This window comes from Stylophora pistillata, chromosome 6 (assembly GCF_964205215.1).
Source record: "Stylophora pistillata chromosome 6, jaStyPist1.2, whole genome shotgun sequence".
NCBI classification, from domain to species: Eukaryota; Metazoa; Cnidaria; class Anthozoa; order Scleractinia; family Pocilloporidae; genus Stylophora; species Stylophora pistillata.
The window spans coordinates 5,288,434-5,304,480 of record NC_142524.1 but is presented as its reverse complement, the minus strand read 5'-3'; the positions used below and the strand labels follow the sequence as shown (position 1 = coordinate 5,304,480).

General features: G+C 38.3%; 1 protein-coding gene across 1 annotated transcript; it reads left to right on the top strand.

Annotated features, from left to right (window-relative positions):
- The first annotated feature begins 465 nt into the window (after nt 1–465).
- LOC111323186 (uncharacterized) lies at nt 466–15,322 on the top strand. Its single transcript, XM_022926490.2, has 20 exons — nt 466–1,453; nt 2,626–2,732; nt 3,188–3,284; nt 3,936–4,002; nt 4,831–4,977; nt 6,710–6,769; nt 8,600–8,656; nt 9,079–9,329; nt 9,746–9,838; nt 9,957–10,033; nt 10,219–10,270; nt 11,198–11,266; nt 11,671–11,759; nt 11,887–11,969; nt 12,442–12,499; nt 12,978–13,059; nt 13,361–13,515; nt 14,255–14,342; nt 14,442–14,522; nt 14,617–15,322. Exons 1-20 carry the CDS (start codon nt 509–511, stop codon nt 14,686–14,688), a joined length of 2,730 nt encoding a protein of 909 aa, XP_022782225.2. The 5' UTR covers nt 466–508; the 3' UTR covers nt 14,689–15,322.
- Nucleotides 15,323–16,047: the final 725 nt, after the last annotated feature.

The following is a 16,047-nucleotide window of genomic DNA, read 5'->3' as shown; positions in this document are numbered from 1 at the left end:
TTATTTCATAATAATAATAATAATAATAATAATAATAATAATAATAGTAATAATAGTTTAATATTTATATTGCGCAAATTAACATGTGGATATGATCAAATGCGCATCACAACACTCTTCGAGGGACTTTGACTGGACTGCATCAGCAGTTTACAAACAATCGAAGGAACTTATTTGAAGATGCTCCCCCCCAATTCCCAGTAAACAGGCCAGACCACATCACGGTAATCTTGTGAGTGGGTTCTTTAACGTCCCCTGCCTAACCAAATTAACTACTTACTAAACAATCTTTCAGAAATTTCTCGGTACCCAGTGAAACTCCTGTAATTAAGTTAATATTCTCGCTATTAACAAATTAATCTTTTTAATTAATGTCTTAGAATTTGGACTCATGCCTGCAAAACAGAGGTCTGGAGACGATATGAGAACTGGGTATGAGCGCGGTTTAATCCTTTCCTGTTGCCGAGGAACGCCACAGAGAAACCTAACAGAGACTGTCGACGCCAAAATGGCGGACGGAAGGGATGAGCTAAGTTTTCTACCGAATGTGAAAGCCAGCGCTTGCAAACAGGAAAAGAAGACTAAATGGGTAGGATTAAAAAATCTCCAAAGACCTTTAGTACTCCCAAGCTTGGAACTCAGCACTGTTGACTTGCAATTAGTGAGTAGCTTGTTCTCTCACAAGCAGATATGCAAAAAAGTTTGCGAGTGGTTTACAGACTGGAGGTCGTGGCAACAACGGATCCTATTGTGCGGCGTCTCTGAAAAGTGTACGAAAGGTCAATTACAGGCGTTTGTGACGACGCTTGAGCCAGTGTTTCACAGGGATTTTACGACTCGGCTGAAAGGGATTTATCCAACTGCTCGTATTCAGGCGCGATTGGTTCACACAGGCCCTGCTCCAAGCTTTAGCGCAGAAGAATTGAAAAATGCCCTTCAGCCATCGCAGGAAGTAGATCGGGTGAATTCTTTAACCACGGTTGGCGAGGAAGATAAACTCAAAGACAAGGATGTTGACAGTTTTCAGAGCGAATCAGGAGGATTTCATGATCAGAATAGTAGTATGAATCTTACCGCAGACCATAGGACCGTGGGGATCCCTGAGGGGAGTGTTGATTCCCCTCACAGCCCTGATGGGGGTACAGCTTTGACAGCTACAACTCATTCTATAAAACCAGCTGCTGGCATGGAAGAAAACCACCGGCATGAACACGCCCCACCATTTATAAGGAGAGTTAGTACACCAAATTTTTTCCCACACTTCAATCATAAACAGCTTGGCCACATGAGAACCACCCCAAAGACTGGAGATAAAAATAAGCTCTACGGGCATGCACCAGTTACATTCAAACACGATAAATGGTGGAAAGGCTACAAAGGAGGCCATCTGATCAAGCCAAGAAGGAGCAAACTTTCAAATCATTTTAAATCTCAACTCAGTCAGATTCATCAGGTACTACATACCTGGGTCCAACTGCAGAATACCTATGTAATCTTGATGTTTCTAGCATCAGCCCTTTGTCATTTGCTCTCATGAATAGCTAATGCTAGAAACATCAGCTTTGAAACTCTTTACAATTTACATTTATCAACTCAGTTGATAAAACCAAAATTACCTTGTTACTCTCACCAATGCAACATTACCATTAAAATTCCAATATCCTGGAACAACATACCAGTTTTATCCTTAATATCCTTACTTCTTCCCCTCCCCCCCCCCCCTGTACAATATTGCACCTTATTATATGGCTAAGTCTCACAAGGACTGAGAACTGTGTAATTCACGAATTTGATTGGCGGAAATCAATATTGAAAGCAGTCTAGATTTTCCCATGTAGACCGGCATCTGGACCAGTCTAGAAAAAAAAGGTACAAAGAATATAAAAAATTGGCATATAAGACACAGCCATATAATAGACATCTTATTAACGGAGCTAGGTCGGTCTGTATAGGAGAATTTAGACCTCGGTCACTGGTACAGACCTCACTGCGTTTGGTCTGTACTGGTGACCTTGGTCAAGATTCTCCCTTACAGACCTCCTGCTTGGTTAATATGAACTAATAATTTTCAGTGATTTTGCAACAACAAAAAATGGAATGGGGTATTGTGGCAAAGTGTGCATGCTTCCTTAAAAGTGGTCCTGTACAAGTTTGTTTCAATTCATTTTTTTGGATATTATGGCACTTATTTCCACTTCATATCAGCCCTCTTCATTTTTTGACACAACTCAAATTTTCAATCTTTCTTTCTTGTTCTTACCTGTACATTAAAATTACAATCTTGATAAATTTTAAGCAAATTTTATCTCCTAAAACTGCTTTGGGAAGGTTTACTTTGAAGGCCCTGGTTGTTTGAAGGTCGGATAATGCTTACCACTGGGTAAATCTTTCTCTAGTGGATTGCCCAGTTTGTTTTGCTATTGGTTATTGACTGGATAGCCATTTGTTTGTTGGATAGTGCTATATCTGCCCTTTATACAACTGGGCTCGGATGTCATTGATAGTACATGTAAGTACTGCATTGTCATTACTAATCCTACATTATGTGGTTTTAAGTACTTATTATCACCACAGTAGCTGAATTCTTCTAATGAATTAATTGATTATTATTTTGTTCCTGGCCAGTGGCTGGATGAATGGCCAACTTATAAGAGATTAGAGCTATTATCAGAGGTGGTGAAGTGCTGTGATGAAGAATCTCTAAATTTCTTCGCACAGTGTCTAACCCAGAGGTAAGGGACGACAAAAAAAGGCTTCTATCTTTTACATAAAAAGAATGAAAAAAGCATCTATCTTTTACACAAAAGTATTGAAAAATTAGAGTTGAACCTCCAATAAGCGACCACATGAAATGTCAATTCTAGGTGGTGGCTCACAGGAGGTGGTTGCTTGCTTAGTAGAAATCAAGTCACAAGGGGTTCATATTTTGGGTAATTTGCATTTGGTGAGCAGACCTTTTCACTCATGCTTATCCAAACCTATACCTTTTATTCAAGAAAAAAAATATCTTAGGATGGATGGTGATTATTTTGTATCCTGCAAATTATTTAATACATTGTATTTGAGACAATTCATGTGAAAGAAACTTGGTATGTAATTGTTACTCCACATAGGTGAAGCCACTATAATGCTAAATAAATAAATACTGATGTAAAATACCCATCAATCTTTATTATGATCATTTCAGACTCAGAGATACAACAGATCTAAACTGTGTCCCAGACAATGTCCTGCTCTATGTCTTTTCTTTTTTAAATGTTAGAAGCTTGTGTCAAAGTTCTCAGGTAAGAAATTTAATCATTTGAAAATTTTAGTTAATTCATTATAATTTTTGCTTTTGTTGTCTGAACTTTTACCAAATGAATATTTCTTTATTTCTTGGCTTTAAAATTTCTTATTCATTATGATCCGTATCCAGAAAAAGAAGAATGAAAAAAAAAATTAATTTGAAAAATTGCAGTCAATCAAGAAGATTTTAATCAGAAAATTTTTATTTGCTGGACTACTCTAATTGCCAATGGTTTTCCTCTACTGATCCCTTTAACCCCCAGAGACTGAATAGCATCTAATTTCTCCTTACAATATCACTCCTTCTATCATAAAAAGGGCAAGAAGAATTAAGAAAACGATCTCCAGCTCCAACTAAAGGCTGAAGCTCTTGATTATTAAACAGATTCTCCTTGTCAGATCCTTAGGAAATGTATAGAGAACAGTATGGAGAATATGTGTACTGATCGTGGGGTGTAAAGGTTTAAGGTAGAGGGTATATACATGTAAGGAAGAGTGCATTTAAACTTTATTTTTTCCCTTTTCTTTGTGTTTGCAAGTTTTTTTTTTTCTATTAGGCATGTGGCACTTCCTAAACAAACCTTCTATCATCATGTGTGTTAATGGCAACAACTAAATAAATCTAGTTTGTGATTCCTTTTCTTAAGGTTTGTTATCGTTGGAGATTCTTAACAAATGACAGCAGACTTTGGAAAGCTAAAATTGCTTCACTGGGTAAGCATAATGTTGTGTTTGGGGTTATAAATTTAAATTTAGTGGTTTCAGTTTTAAAGAATCTGTGTAGAGATTTTTATGACCGCGAAACTTGAAAACTTCTACCCAATGTTTTCAAATTTGAACTCATCTTTATCTTGTCAACACAGAAACTGTGACTTTAGAGTACTGTATGTTAGTCAAGCTTGAATTCAAAAATAAAATAGGTATAAAACAGGACAGGTTATTACACTTCACACCTAGTTGCTGTTTAAAATATTGTGGGTCTGTGTTACTTTGAAGAAAATAGAATTAAAATAGACTATTTAATACCTATTTTTCAATGGATTAGAATCCACTTCAAAAAATAGAAATAAAACAGTCTATTCTATATCTATTTTGCAATTATTCAACATTTTCTTTGATAATATAGGGTTGTGATAGCCTATTTTTTTCATATTTTTCAAAGGAAATGGCTTTAGCATGTCCTATCAGCAGAAAACAGAAATAAAACAGACTATTTGATCACTATTTTACTGAAAGATGTAGAAAATAAAATATGATTAAAATAGTCTGTTTAGCTGGTTATTTTTCTGTTCATTTTAAGAAAATAGAAATAAAATACACCACCTTGTTCAACCTTGCCTTAAAATATGGTTAAAATTGTGGCTCTATTTTCCCTTTCAGGTAAAATAGGAATAAAATATAAGTCTGAGAAAATAAAATTGTATAAAAATAGAGGTGATAGCATTAAAATAGACATTAAATAGAAATAAAATAGGTTTGTTTTCGTAAGGGTTATAATAATAATTAGTTGTTTTTTTTTACCATCACTATCTCTGCGTTCAGGGGCCTCTGAAGGAATTTCAAACTTAACTGAAAAGATTGAAGTCCTTGGTCATGGTCACGCTGTGGATTGGAAACAAGCTTATAGAGAAGTACAAAATTACTACAAGGATCTAGCCTCGGTGAAATTAGAGGAAGAGGATGAGGAAGGTGAGTCATAATATAAAATCTAATAGACCAATTTCGATATATTTCAATGTGAGAGACTGGTAGCGAAACTTGAACACCCAAGCGAGGCTCCGGGGAACAAAATTCATTCGAATGGAGCTTTGGTTGCTCACATCTTCGAGCAGAAACTGCTTTCTTGGGTTATTATCGTTTTTCTAGTGAAAATTCGTAGTTTCTTCGAGTTGAAAGTAAATCGAAGTAATCATCGTTGTCATGGCCACGTCGGAAAAAAAAGGTGAGATCAATCTACAATACTTTCAGCATCAAAAGTTGCCGTGGTTGCGAACCTTCCTTCAAGGAAGAGGGATACAAACATCCTCAGAAGGAAAGTGTAGAAGAAAGGCCGAGTTGGTTGAGCTTTCGTTTAATGCTCATTCAATGAAGCTCCTGAAAGTGACTGAAGGGGAAAGTGAAAATGAAAATCATATCATGGCCGAATTACTTGCCACAGATGAGGGTGTTTTGCCAGACCCTGCATCCATATTGAAATCAAACTGGAGTAGGAACCTCTCGATATTTCCAGAAGTCACCTTCCCAGATATATGCAACTATCTCCTCCCTCCTGCACTCTTCCAGGTCAGTTACCAAGTAGTCTATTTCATCAGCTGTCAAGTCTGTTTGACATGCCGTAGAATATTTGCCTTTCACAAGCATAGTATCAGAACTGTTCGAGTTATATTTCGGTGTTGCTTGTTCCTGGCTGCAAAAGTACGAGTGATCATGGTTTACTGAAATTGCATCAGCACTAAAATCCACGCAAGTCTCATTGGAGTCCTCATAGAGCTTTCTGGGACAAACTTTCTTGGCTTGCGGTTGTTCATCACACTGTGCCTTCCTATCGGCAAGACGTTTCGAACATGAACTCACAGTATTAGTAGATTTCGTTGGATCAAAGATAGTCGGATAGCAGTCTGAATGTACACTATTTCTACCAGAACTTGAAATCTCGCTGTCGCTTTCCTTAAAATGCAAGGAACAGATTCGTGGATCACCCAGTGCCTTGAATTTTTTATCTGCTCGCTTACAGAAAACTTCCCACTTCTTACGCTCATTGGGTCTTGTAGGAAAGCAAAAATAACTGAGATCCGATCTTTTCTTACTCCCATTGCGGCAAAGCACAACAACACAATACTTTACCATGCTACACACGAAGATGAACAGCAATGGATGAAAAAAAAAACCGAGAATATACCCTATTTATCAATCGCACATGGCTATCCTTGCAGTGTTTGTAGTGGTGTATTTGTTTTTATTATTCGCGCCGTATTCTCCGGAGCCTCGCTTTGGTGTTGGAGTTTCGTCACCAGTCTGTCACGTTGAAATATATCAAAATTGGTCTATTGATATAGCCTTATGATTAGTTAAAAGATTTCCAAAGTTTGGAGTTATCATGACAGTTGTTAAACAGTTGAATTTGTCTAAGTCAGGTGGGTCAGTAAAAAGAACGTGAAGGTGATGATGAGCCAAAATATTTTTTTACTCTCAATAGTTTTGTTATTTTCATAAGCAGAAAGTATTACCAAATTTGCCAATAACTATTGATGTCTTTGCTGTGGGTGCTTTATTTCGCTTCTGGGGAGGATATATGAATTTCCCCCGCCATCAAATAGCAACCTAGACTGACTTAATTCCAACAGATTGCCTTTATATCGAGGTAGGTGAAATGTTACAAAATATCAATTATGAAAAGTGGAATGTTACATTTCTGCCACAGAGTTTAAAGAGAAGTTAGAAGCTGCCGGACAGGAGGAAAAGAAGCAGTCAAGAGTAACTGGTATATTTATTTTAAATATTTCAAACCATTTGCTATAGATCTATCTGAGACTGTTTAATGAAAAGGGAGGCTTAAAAGTAAAGATCAGGAGACAACATGCAGTTTTAAAAAGTTAGAGACATTAATGAATTTGAATACGAAAATCATCTTATGTGTACTGCGATTTCATGAAATGTAAGAGTTTAGAAAGCAATCCTGGCAGTAATGAACCCTACTTATGTAGTAGTGGTAATCAGAGACATGTTAAACATATCTCTGACCTTTTGGAGAGGAAATCATAGGAAAAGGAAAGGGAAACTGTCAGTGTCAATAAATATAGTGTCAAGGAAATATATGTGAGCATATTTTAAAGCATGTTTATCATCTTTCTAGTGTTTTTTGCTGTGCCTGGATAATTTACAAATTTAAACTCTTGACACACGATTTTTTCCCTGCAGCTGCTATGCAGAGGTTTAGTACTGGTAGTTGCATAATAACTTCTGAACTAGCTAGTCAGTGTGCACAAAAAGCACAACTGACTTGTGTCACATATTTAGTTAACAATTATTCACCAAAGTGGAGGTGAATATCTGCCACCTTAACAACACTGAGGTGAAATAATTGTTTTAGTATATACCAGCCAGATACCAAAAGCTTGGTTTCTTTCTTCCAATATATCAAAAAATGGTCAGAAATTAAACTCTTGACATGAGATTTTGTCTCATCAGTTGCTTAACTGAGATGAAAAGTAATTGCCACTATAAATCCTCTATCAAGTCCCCCCCTTCTTTAGAGGAATAAATTTATTAAGCCTTACCCTCTATTTGGGCCCCCCCCCCCTCCCATTCTGCAAACAAAAATTCAAAATAACACTCCATGTCTGTAAGTATGATCATAGATTTATTCAAGTACTGTAATGTTAATTTGTCATTTAAAATTGATTATGGTGATTGATTGAGTGATTTTATCATGTTGTTGAATACGGTATACAGACTTAACATCAGACTTAACTGAAGATTTTGACTCTGCCAATTTGGTAAATGAAAAAGTGTAAAATGAGAACAATTTTTGAATAAATACGGCACATCATATCCTATTGTATCCCGGTAAGTCAACATTGGGCTAAATTAATAACTACCCCCCTCTAATGAGCCACCCCCCCCAAAGTACCTGAAATACATAAGTCCCCCTGGGGGGCTTATTAGAGAAGTTACGGTATTTACTTCTCAACTAGCTAATCAGTGTGTGAAGGAAGCATTATTACACGACTCGGGCAGTCAGAGGGCCAATAACTAAAATCAACCAATCGAAATGCTCTATTGCCTGTCCAATATTCTCTAAGTATTGGACCAGGCACTGTCCCGAATGGTCCCGAATGATACCACACTTGTGTCCCTTTGAACTTCAGTCGTATAATAAATCTCTTATTAACCAAGCTTTGTCGGGACCGTACTGGAAGAATATCGGCCCTCGGTCTTTTTTGTACGGACCTCGCTGCGCTCGGTCCATACTGTCAAGACCTCGGGCCGATATTCTCCCAGTATGGCCCTCAAGCTTGGTTAATAAGATATATGTATTGACCTATGTGGTATATACTAACAATGGATATTCCCCAGGGTTTGCTTGGAACAATATGGGGTCAGGTGGTAGGCTTAGTCCAATGTCATACAAGGGTAACATACAATGTATTTGATGGATAACAAGAATCATCAGACTAGTGAAGATTTTTCCAGTGATAGAAACTAGTGACAATGAAATATATTTGTATGCGTTATGATACCTTGATATCACTCAGTTGGCAATAATTCAATATCAGTTTTTCAATGGTTGCATATGTTCTTTTGTCATCAGAATTGCCACCCGAGCCCATTGACAAAGATGAGTTAAAGAAAGTGCAGAGTGATGTTGGTAAGTGATGTGTTTTTTACAGGTCAGTTATGTAAATATAGAAGAGCAGTGACCCAATGGGCAGGGCAATGGACTCTGGGTCAAGGGGTCTGGGTTCTAGATCAATGTGTCATGTTCTTGGGGAAAATGCTTTACTCTCACAGTGCTTCTCTCCCCCCTGGAGTGTAAATGAGTACTGAGGAATTGTCAGGGAAAGCCGATGAAACTCTGGAGGGTAAATTTCCGTTGTACCAGCATCCCATCCAGGGGGAGTTGGAATACTCCTTCTTGCTTTATGCTTCATGGAAACCGAGATAAGCTATGTAAATAGCACCAGATTTTTAGGCTTTAAAAAAGTTAACACTGTAAGTATCTTTGTTTGAAAAAACTGATTTTCTGCCGTTTTGCACTTGGAGTTCATATTGATTCCTTTCCTTTACCAGCTGAACTTTTGATATCTCAAATGATGGAGGACATTGGACCCGCTCAGTCTGCCCCGGCTGCTGATCAAAAGGAGCATGGTGACGAGTTTGCAGCAGCAGCAGACTTTGATGGAAATGATCTCACAGGTGGCAACCTCAAGCTCCTGACACGCAGTTTGAAGGCACTGGCTCAGGATGGCGGAGAGAAATCTGAAGATTTGGAAGTTGCATTGGATGTACGGCCTATTCTTGTGCAAGCATCTAACTTATTGGTAAGTTCAAGAATAGTAAGTAGAGGGGACCCCTCTACTAACTATGGTTCAAGGCAATGTGTAATATATAATTCGCTCAGACGAAGGGCTAACGCTCGAAACGTCAGCTTTCGAAACTCTTTGCAGTGGCCAGTTTACATTTATCAACTCAATTGATAGAACCAAAATTACTCCCACCGACCCTGCACCACAGTTTCTTTAGAAACTTACCACTTTTTTTCAGTGTCTACCGTATGTTTAGGACAAACGGGATTGAGCAAAGCGAGTCGGCCAGAGGTCTGTTGGTACCAGGCGTCCGGTAAAACCTCTCCTCGACTTGTCTCCAATCTTCCCGCGGGCGAAGGAACGTGTGCCCTGCAGGGCTAATAATGGAGGCCTGCTTGCAAGCTAAAATCGTGTTTTTGTTTATCTGACAGGAAAGTGATGGAGAAAGAGGCAGGCATAAATTTCGTTATCTCTCACTTGCAGTTCAAGGTGTTTTAGCTGTCCGAAGAGTACGGAGATTGCAGGTGAGAAGAACGTTAGCCATAACGCTTTTTTTAAATACCCAAGAATCTCCGTTACAAGTCATCTGTTTAAAACCAAACATTGTATTCCGTCTCGCTTCCTTCGTTTTGTATTCTTTAGGGACATATGGACGCCATACTCTGCTTACAGTTCGACAAAACAAGGATTATTACCGGCTCTGCAGACCGCACAATACGGTGGGCTCAAACGGGTTCTTCAAGCATTATTAAAGTCTGGCAAAGTTTTTTTGCTTGAATAATGAAATTCATTTATTTCAGATGTATTTCAAGAGAACGTTTAAGGATAATAGTCAGATTAGGTTGCGTGTTATTTATTCTTTCCTTAAAAGTGATCTTAGTTATGATTTTCTCTCCATTTTTAGAGTATGGGATGTGAGAAGCGGGCGAGGTATTCACAAGCTAAAAGGCCACAAGGTATTATTCTCTCATCAGTTGGGAAGATACGACTGTGACTGTTGTTTTGTGACTATTATTGACTATTGGTGACTATTATGGATCGTAAGGGAAAGCTTTCTTTAACCGCAACATATCCTTGTTTCTTGGTTGGCGGCATGGACACAAGTGTTTTACAGCGCTAGATTTGAAATCAAGAGGATTCGGGTTAACACCTTCGCATTGTAACTAATTGGATTTTTTTTCCTGGTAGTTCCGATTTTAACTCCTCTGTTGCACTTTGTAAATGATCAACTGATTTGGCCTGCCATAAATGGAGACTTTGAAGACGTATTTGTAATTTTAGCATTCTTCCTCCTTGCTGCTACAGAATTCCTTTCAAATAAGTTGAGAGAATTTGGTTTTTTGTCAAAGTACATCTAACAACCTCCCGCTTATCTCCTTGTGTATTCTCATTAACAAATGATAAAGAAAGAAGCGTAAGAGTCGCACGAGGTGGTTGCCGAGAGCGACTCTTGCTTCTTGAGTGCTTAGCAAACCTCCTAAGTGCATTCATAACTCTATAGTGTACGCTTTGGTGTTTACCATTTGTTTTATATCATAGCTTTGATGCATTGTAGCAAAAGAGTTCTCTTTTATTTAACAAATCTTACGTGACCAGAAAAAACAAGTGCGCCAAAACTAGTCTTTGTATTTGCTCACGTCAGCAGCGTACACCCCTGGGCAAATGGTGGACACTGAATTGACCCATTAGAGTGCGCGCTGTTGTTCTGTAAAAGAAAAACGGCAAGGAAAACAACGCCTCGAAGCAACAGAATAGAATGTGAACCATGCGAACGACTCAAAATCCGTTTTCCGCGCCAAAACAGCACATGCGCATACGTTATTCAGCTCTGTCCCGATAACTGGCTTTTATTGAAAACCCTGCACTTTGTTATTTGGTTTTAGGGTGGAGTGCGATGTCTGCAGTTTGACGATGAAAAAATCATCAGCGGCTCGTGGGATATGACCATCATGGTTTGTGTCTTCTTGAGTTATCAATTCTTTTTTACCTATTGAGACTCCAGAAAATCTTTTTAATCAAGCCTGGGAGATCCGTTTTCTGATTTGTACCGTTGGGTGTAATAACTCTGACTCCGTGATTTGCGATAGGTGTCGTTAAATCAGCCAATAGCAACAGAGACAAATATCGAAAAAAGCTTACGAGAGGTCAATTTGGAAAAAAAGGAAAAAGACAAATAAACCAACACAAAAAAGTCAGTGCCTCAAGCGCAGGGAAGCGAGGGGGACCCATTCGCGAGATCGGTTAATTCAGTCGCCGAAGTTTTGTCCTTTTGTTTACATTTAATCCTCCGATCTTGCGGAAACCAAGCGTTAATTTTTTGGGCTCTTTTACTAACAGTTGAGTTTTATGATTTTAGGTTTGGCACATTGTTAAGTTCCACAGATTGAAAGTACTCTATGGGCATTCTGGATGCGTTTCCAGCTTGCAGTTTAATGGAAAAATCCTGTAAGTGAATAAGTGAAGTAGAACAAAAAAAATAAAACTATTGCCTTTCCTTTGCATGTTATGGAGTGAAACCAAGGCAATCAAAAGTTACCTTTAACGCTCAAACATTGCTATATTTTCCTTTCAGAGTGAGTGGGTCACATGACCGTACCCTCCGCATTTGGAGCACAGACACATGGGAATGCGAATCCGTAATTGAAGGACACGAAGGTACAAGGATTAATATCAGTTGTTTATTGGTCAGTGGCGCAGAGGTTAAGCTCTATGTGTTCGGCTAGGATGTCAGTAAGTTTGAAAGCGAGGCAAAGAAGAAATGGTCGGCGGCTAGTTTATCGTGGACGCCATGTTGTTTCGTTAGATTACGTGCATCAGTGGGAACTATTAAGTTGAAGTATCCCAGGCGTTTTACAAAGCGCGCACAAACCTTTGAAAAAATTCTGAATGTAGAATTGATTCACACATTTGAGCCTGTCACCGGTAAACTGTACATTCAATTTCACTCGAAAGTGGGAAATGGTCGTCCTAGAAATTGGTTTTGTTGCCCTTAAGATAAATTAAAGTGAAAATATTTGACCAGCATGACAGAGTAGCCTGTGGTTTTGGCCAGCTGCCAGCTCTAATTGGCAACTTTCAGTCTGTATACTTTGCTAACAGTGAATGCACTTAATCTGTGAATTCCTAGGAGCTGTTACGTGTCTTCAGCTAAATGGAGATTACCTTGTCAGCGGTTCCACTGATAGGTAAGGAAAATAAATATATCTGTGAACGATTTTTGGGGCGGTAGGGGCGGGAAATATGTAACAAACGGTAAGTGCAGGAGACCTGCAACAAACGGTAATCGCGGGAAAACTGCAATAAACGGTTAGCGTGAGAAAACCTGCAATAAGCGGTTAGTGCGGGAAACCAGCTACAGGCGGTAAGCGCTGGCAACCTGCTACAAGCGGTTAGCGCGGGAAAACTGCATCAAGCGGTTAGCGCGGGAAAACTTGCGTCTAGCGGAAACTGCAGAAAAGCTCGAATCAAGCGGAAAGGGAAAGAAAAGTTCTGTCGACCAAACTGTTGTTGTGCTTACTTTGCTCTTGATAGGGTTCTAATACATCACCAAATGCTAACCGCTATTTGAATATTACAGAAAATCATTCGTACCTGCATGGTTTTTTTAACTGAAGACTCTAATGCCGATTTTTTGTTGCGTTTTTTTCTTCACCCGCTTTGTAGGACGTTAAAATTGTGGGACATAAAGACAAGAGAGTGTCTTCATACATTGGAAGGACATAGAGACGCTGTTCTGGCCGCAACGGTAAGATCTCTCAACTCGGTAGCTCTTAGAAGTGATGAACTCGTTACTTCTTACAGCGGTTTTGGAATGAGTGTCATAAAAAGGACAACAACCAATTAGAACAAAGGAAATTATCGCGACTGGTCAATGAGAATGCAGAGTAAAAACAGGCCAACTAGCAAAAGCGCTGGAAAACGCGGGTACGCGGGTTACGAAGTTGCGATTAGTTTGAGTCCCAACATTTTGTAGAACTAAATTGCCAGTAAAATATCTAAATCTGTCTTTGTATGTTTTTCTTTTTTGTTTCTTTTTCTTTGGAAAGGTGCTTGGTAAGCTAGTGATCAGTGGGTCAGCGGACGGCATGATAATGTTCTGGAACCTGGAAACGGGAAACTGTGAAGCTGCCATTGAGGGTCACGAGGGCCCAGTCCACTCTCTGGATTACAATGGTCATCAACATTTCTTCTCATCGGGAGGGTAAGACTTCTTGAATTTTTTCCTGGATCATTTCATTTTCTTGCGAGAAAGTCTCCTGTAACTCTTCTCAGATAGCGCAAATAAAAATATTGAAGTAATGGCGCCAGATAAGGCCAAACCAATTTTTACAAGCTAGGTTTGGGGGATGTCATCATTTGAACGAAATGGATAAGTTATCCCTCTCACTTGATTTTAGTTTAGTTCGCGCGCTTGATTGTATGTAATTGTTACGATTTTAGCTAATACTAACCAAGAACGCTTCTTCTCTAATATAGAAAACTCTCGCACTTCTTTTTATGGATTGTCGATTCGCACAGCCTTTTTGAATTTGAGAAAACAGACCCGCTCTCACCGAGACTTTGAGCCAAGATCTTTCGTCATCACTTACCAATTCATGTTGGCGTTTTATTAGCTTTGTTATCAATATTGTCTCTGTTTGGATCTCAAAGTGGTTCGTTTCGTTATAGAGTTTGAGCCAGCAACACTCTTAAATATTTTTGAGGCTTCTCTTCTGCAGTTGCTTAAAGCTCACAGCACATTTGCGAGGATTATTGTTTTCCTTGAATCCTTTTAAAAATATACATGCATGATTTCCTTTACAAGATGTACATACTAGAAAAGGCTGTACCAAAAAGTCCTCCAAGATACTTATGTTGGAACTGAATAGCGCTCCGAGGTCCAAAAGGTTACAATTGAAAGTATTGTGGTTTTTGTGGGTTTTTTCTGTTTTAAATCGCAGGGATCATTTATTGAAGGAGTGGGACGTAAGTACTTGTACGTGTCTACGATCGTTACAGGGACACAAAGGGCCTGTGTTCTGTGTTAAGGTAGGATTATGCTCCTTTAATTGTGCTCTGTGTGTTGAGTACAAACCTCTTTCACTTCACTTTCAAGGGCCGCCATAACTTTGACAACTTTATTCCCAGGCTGCACCGCACAGGGTTGTCTCCTGCTCTGCTGACGGATTTGCGAGGATCTGGGACCTTGTTAGTTTGCCCGAAGGAAAGGTTGGTTACGTTTCATAACCCTCAACTTGAGGTCAGATTTTTCAAAAAATATAATTTTTTTAATGTTGTTGTTGTTGTTTTCTTTTGTTTTTAGGGTCAGAGTAAGGCAATTGCTTTTCAAGGAAACGTTATCACACCAACCAGAGTTGAAGAAAATTCTCTCTAGACTGCTTTAAAATAGATATTGGCTTTAAATTATGTCCATTTTGACGCGGTTTTGCACCAATAATTTGCTTAAGACTTTGACTATGGAAAAATTAACACGTGTTTACGTCAAGGTTATTGATTTCACAAATAGTCGTGACGCAGGTACTCTGCTTGGTTGCTGTGCAACTTTGTGGTAAACTAACAAGGAAACAAACAAAGAACGCTTGGCTGCTTCCTCGCCTTTTGAACTGTTTTAGAGTGCTTTTTCGCTGAACTGTTTTAGACTAATTCACATTAAGCGCTCGGCACACGGTTTTTTCTAAGAAAACACTGTAATTAGTTAGATAAATTACAAAAGTATGAGTGGAATTCCAGATGCTAAAAGAATTTGCACCGAAGTCTCAGCCAGGAGATAAGATAAACAATTTTGATGCCCGGGGGACGTTTACACAGGAATACACACACATGACGAAATTATCAAAATTCTTAAAATTTCAGATGTTAATAGCGAGATATTCTTTATCGGGTAAGGGGAGGAAATATGGAAATTGTTTCCATTTGTTTAGATTTTTTCTTCTCATGAACTAAGTATTATTAAAATAAGAATTATAAACATTCGAGTGAATTAAAAACATGTTGTCAATAGCAACATATCTTCATGTGTATTTTTTTGGCTAAGAAATTTCCTATTGGTAACAACTTGATATCCTACTCAGGTCATATATAACTTTTGTATTTTTTTGTAACCTTCAATCCTGTAACTTTCACAACTGAGAAAAGAGTTGGATTTTTTTTTTCTCACTAGCATCGAATGACGTGGGTAGAGTGATAAATTTGTCTATTATCTTGAGACAAATTTATCAGGTTCTAGAAAATGTGCGCGCGGGCCATTTTCTGCTCTTTCCTCCACGTGAGGTGTTTACTTTCGTCAAATGTTAAATTGAACTCTTCCATTCTTAAGTACTATATTCAGGAAACAATTGTGCATTGTGTGGACGCCATTGAAAGGAAAATTGTTCTTTGTGTGCAAATGCGTGTTCAACATTTTGTAATTGTTATAGAGTTTGAAAATGGAAAATGTCGTTAACGATTATCATAATGAATGTTTCTGGTTTGCGACGTGTTTGTCGCTGAAAACAAAATTTACCTGTGTTAAAGTTGTTAAAAATGCACTTACATATACATATGTATATATAACTAACTGCAAGTAGTAGTTTTTTTTTTTTAATCAATGTTTTATTTACAGAGGTAGTTGATTACTTACAATGATTGACTATAATAATTGGATAATTTAGATACGGTGATTGGGATCACAACAAATCAGGGGAAATTACATTTGATCGTAAATAACTGAACATTTGAAGGTGAATACCGCTGT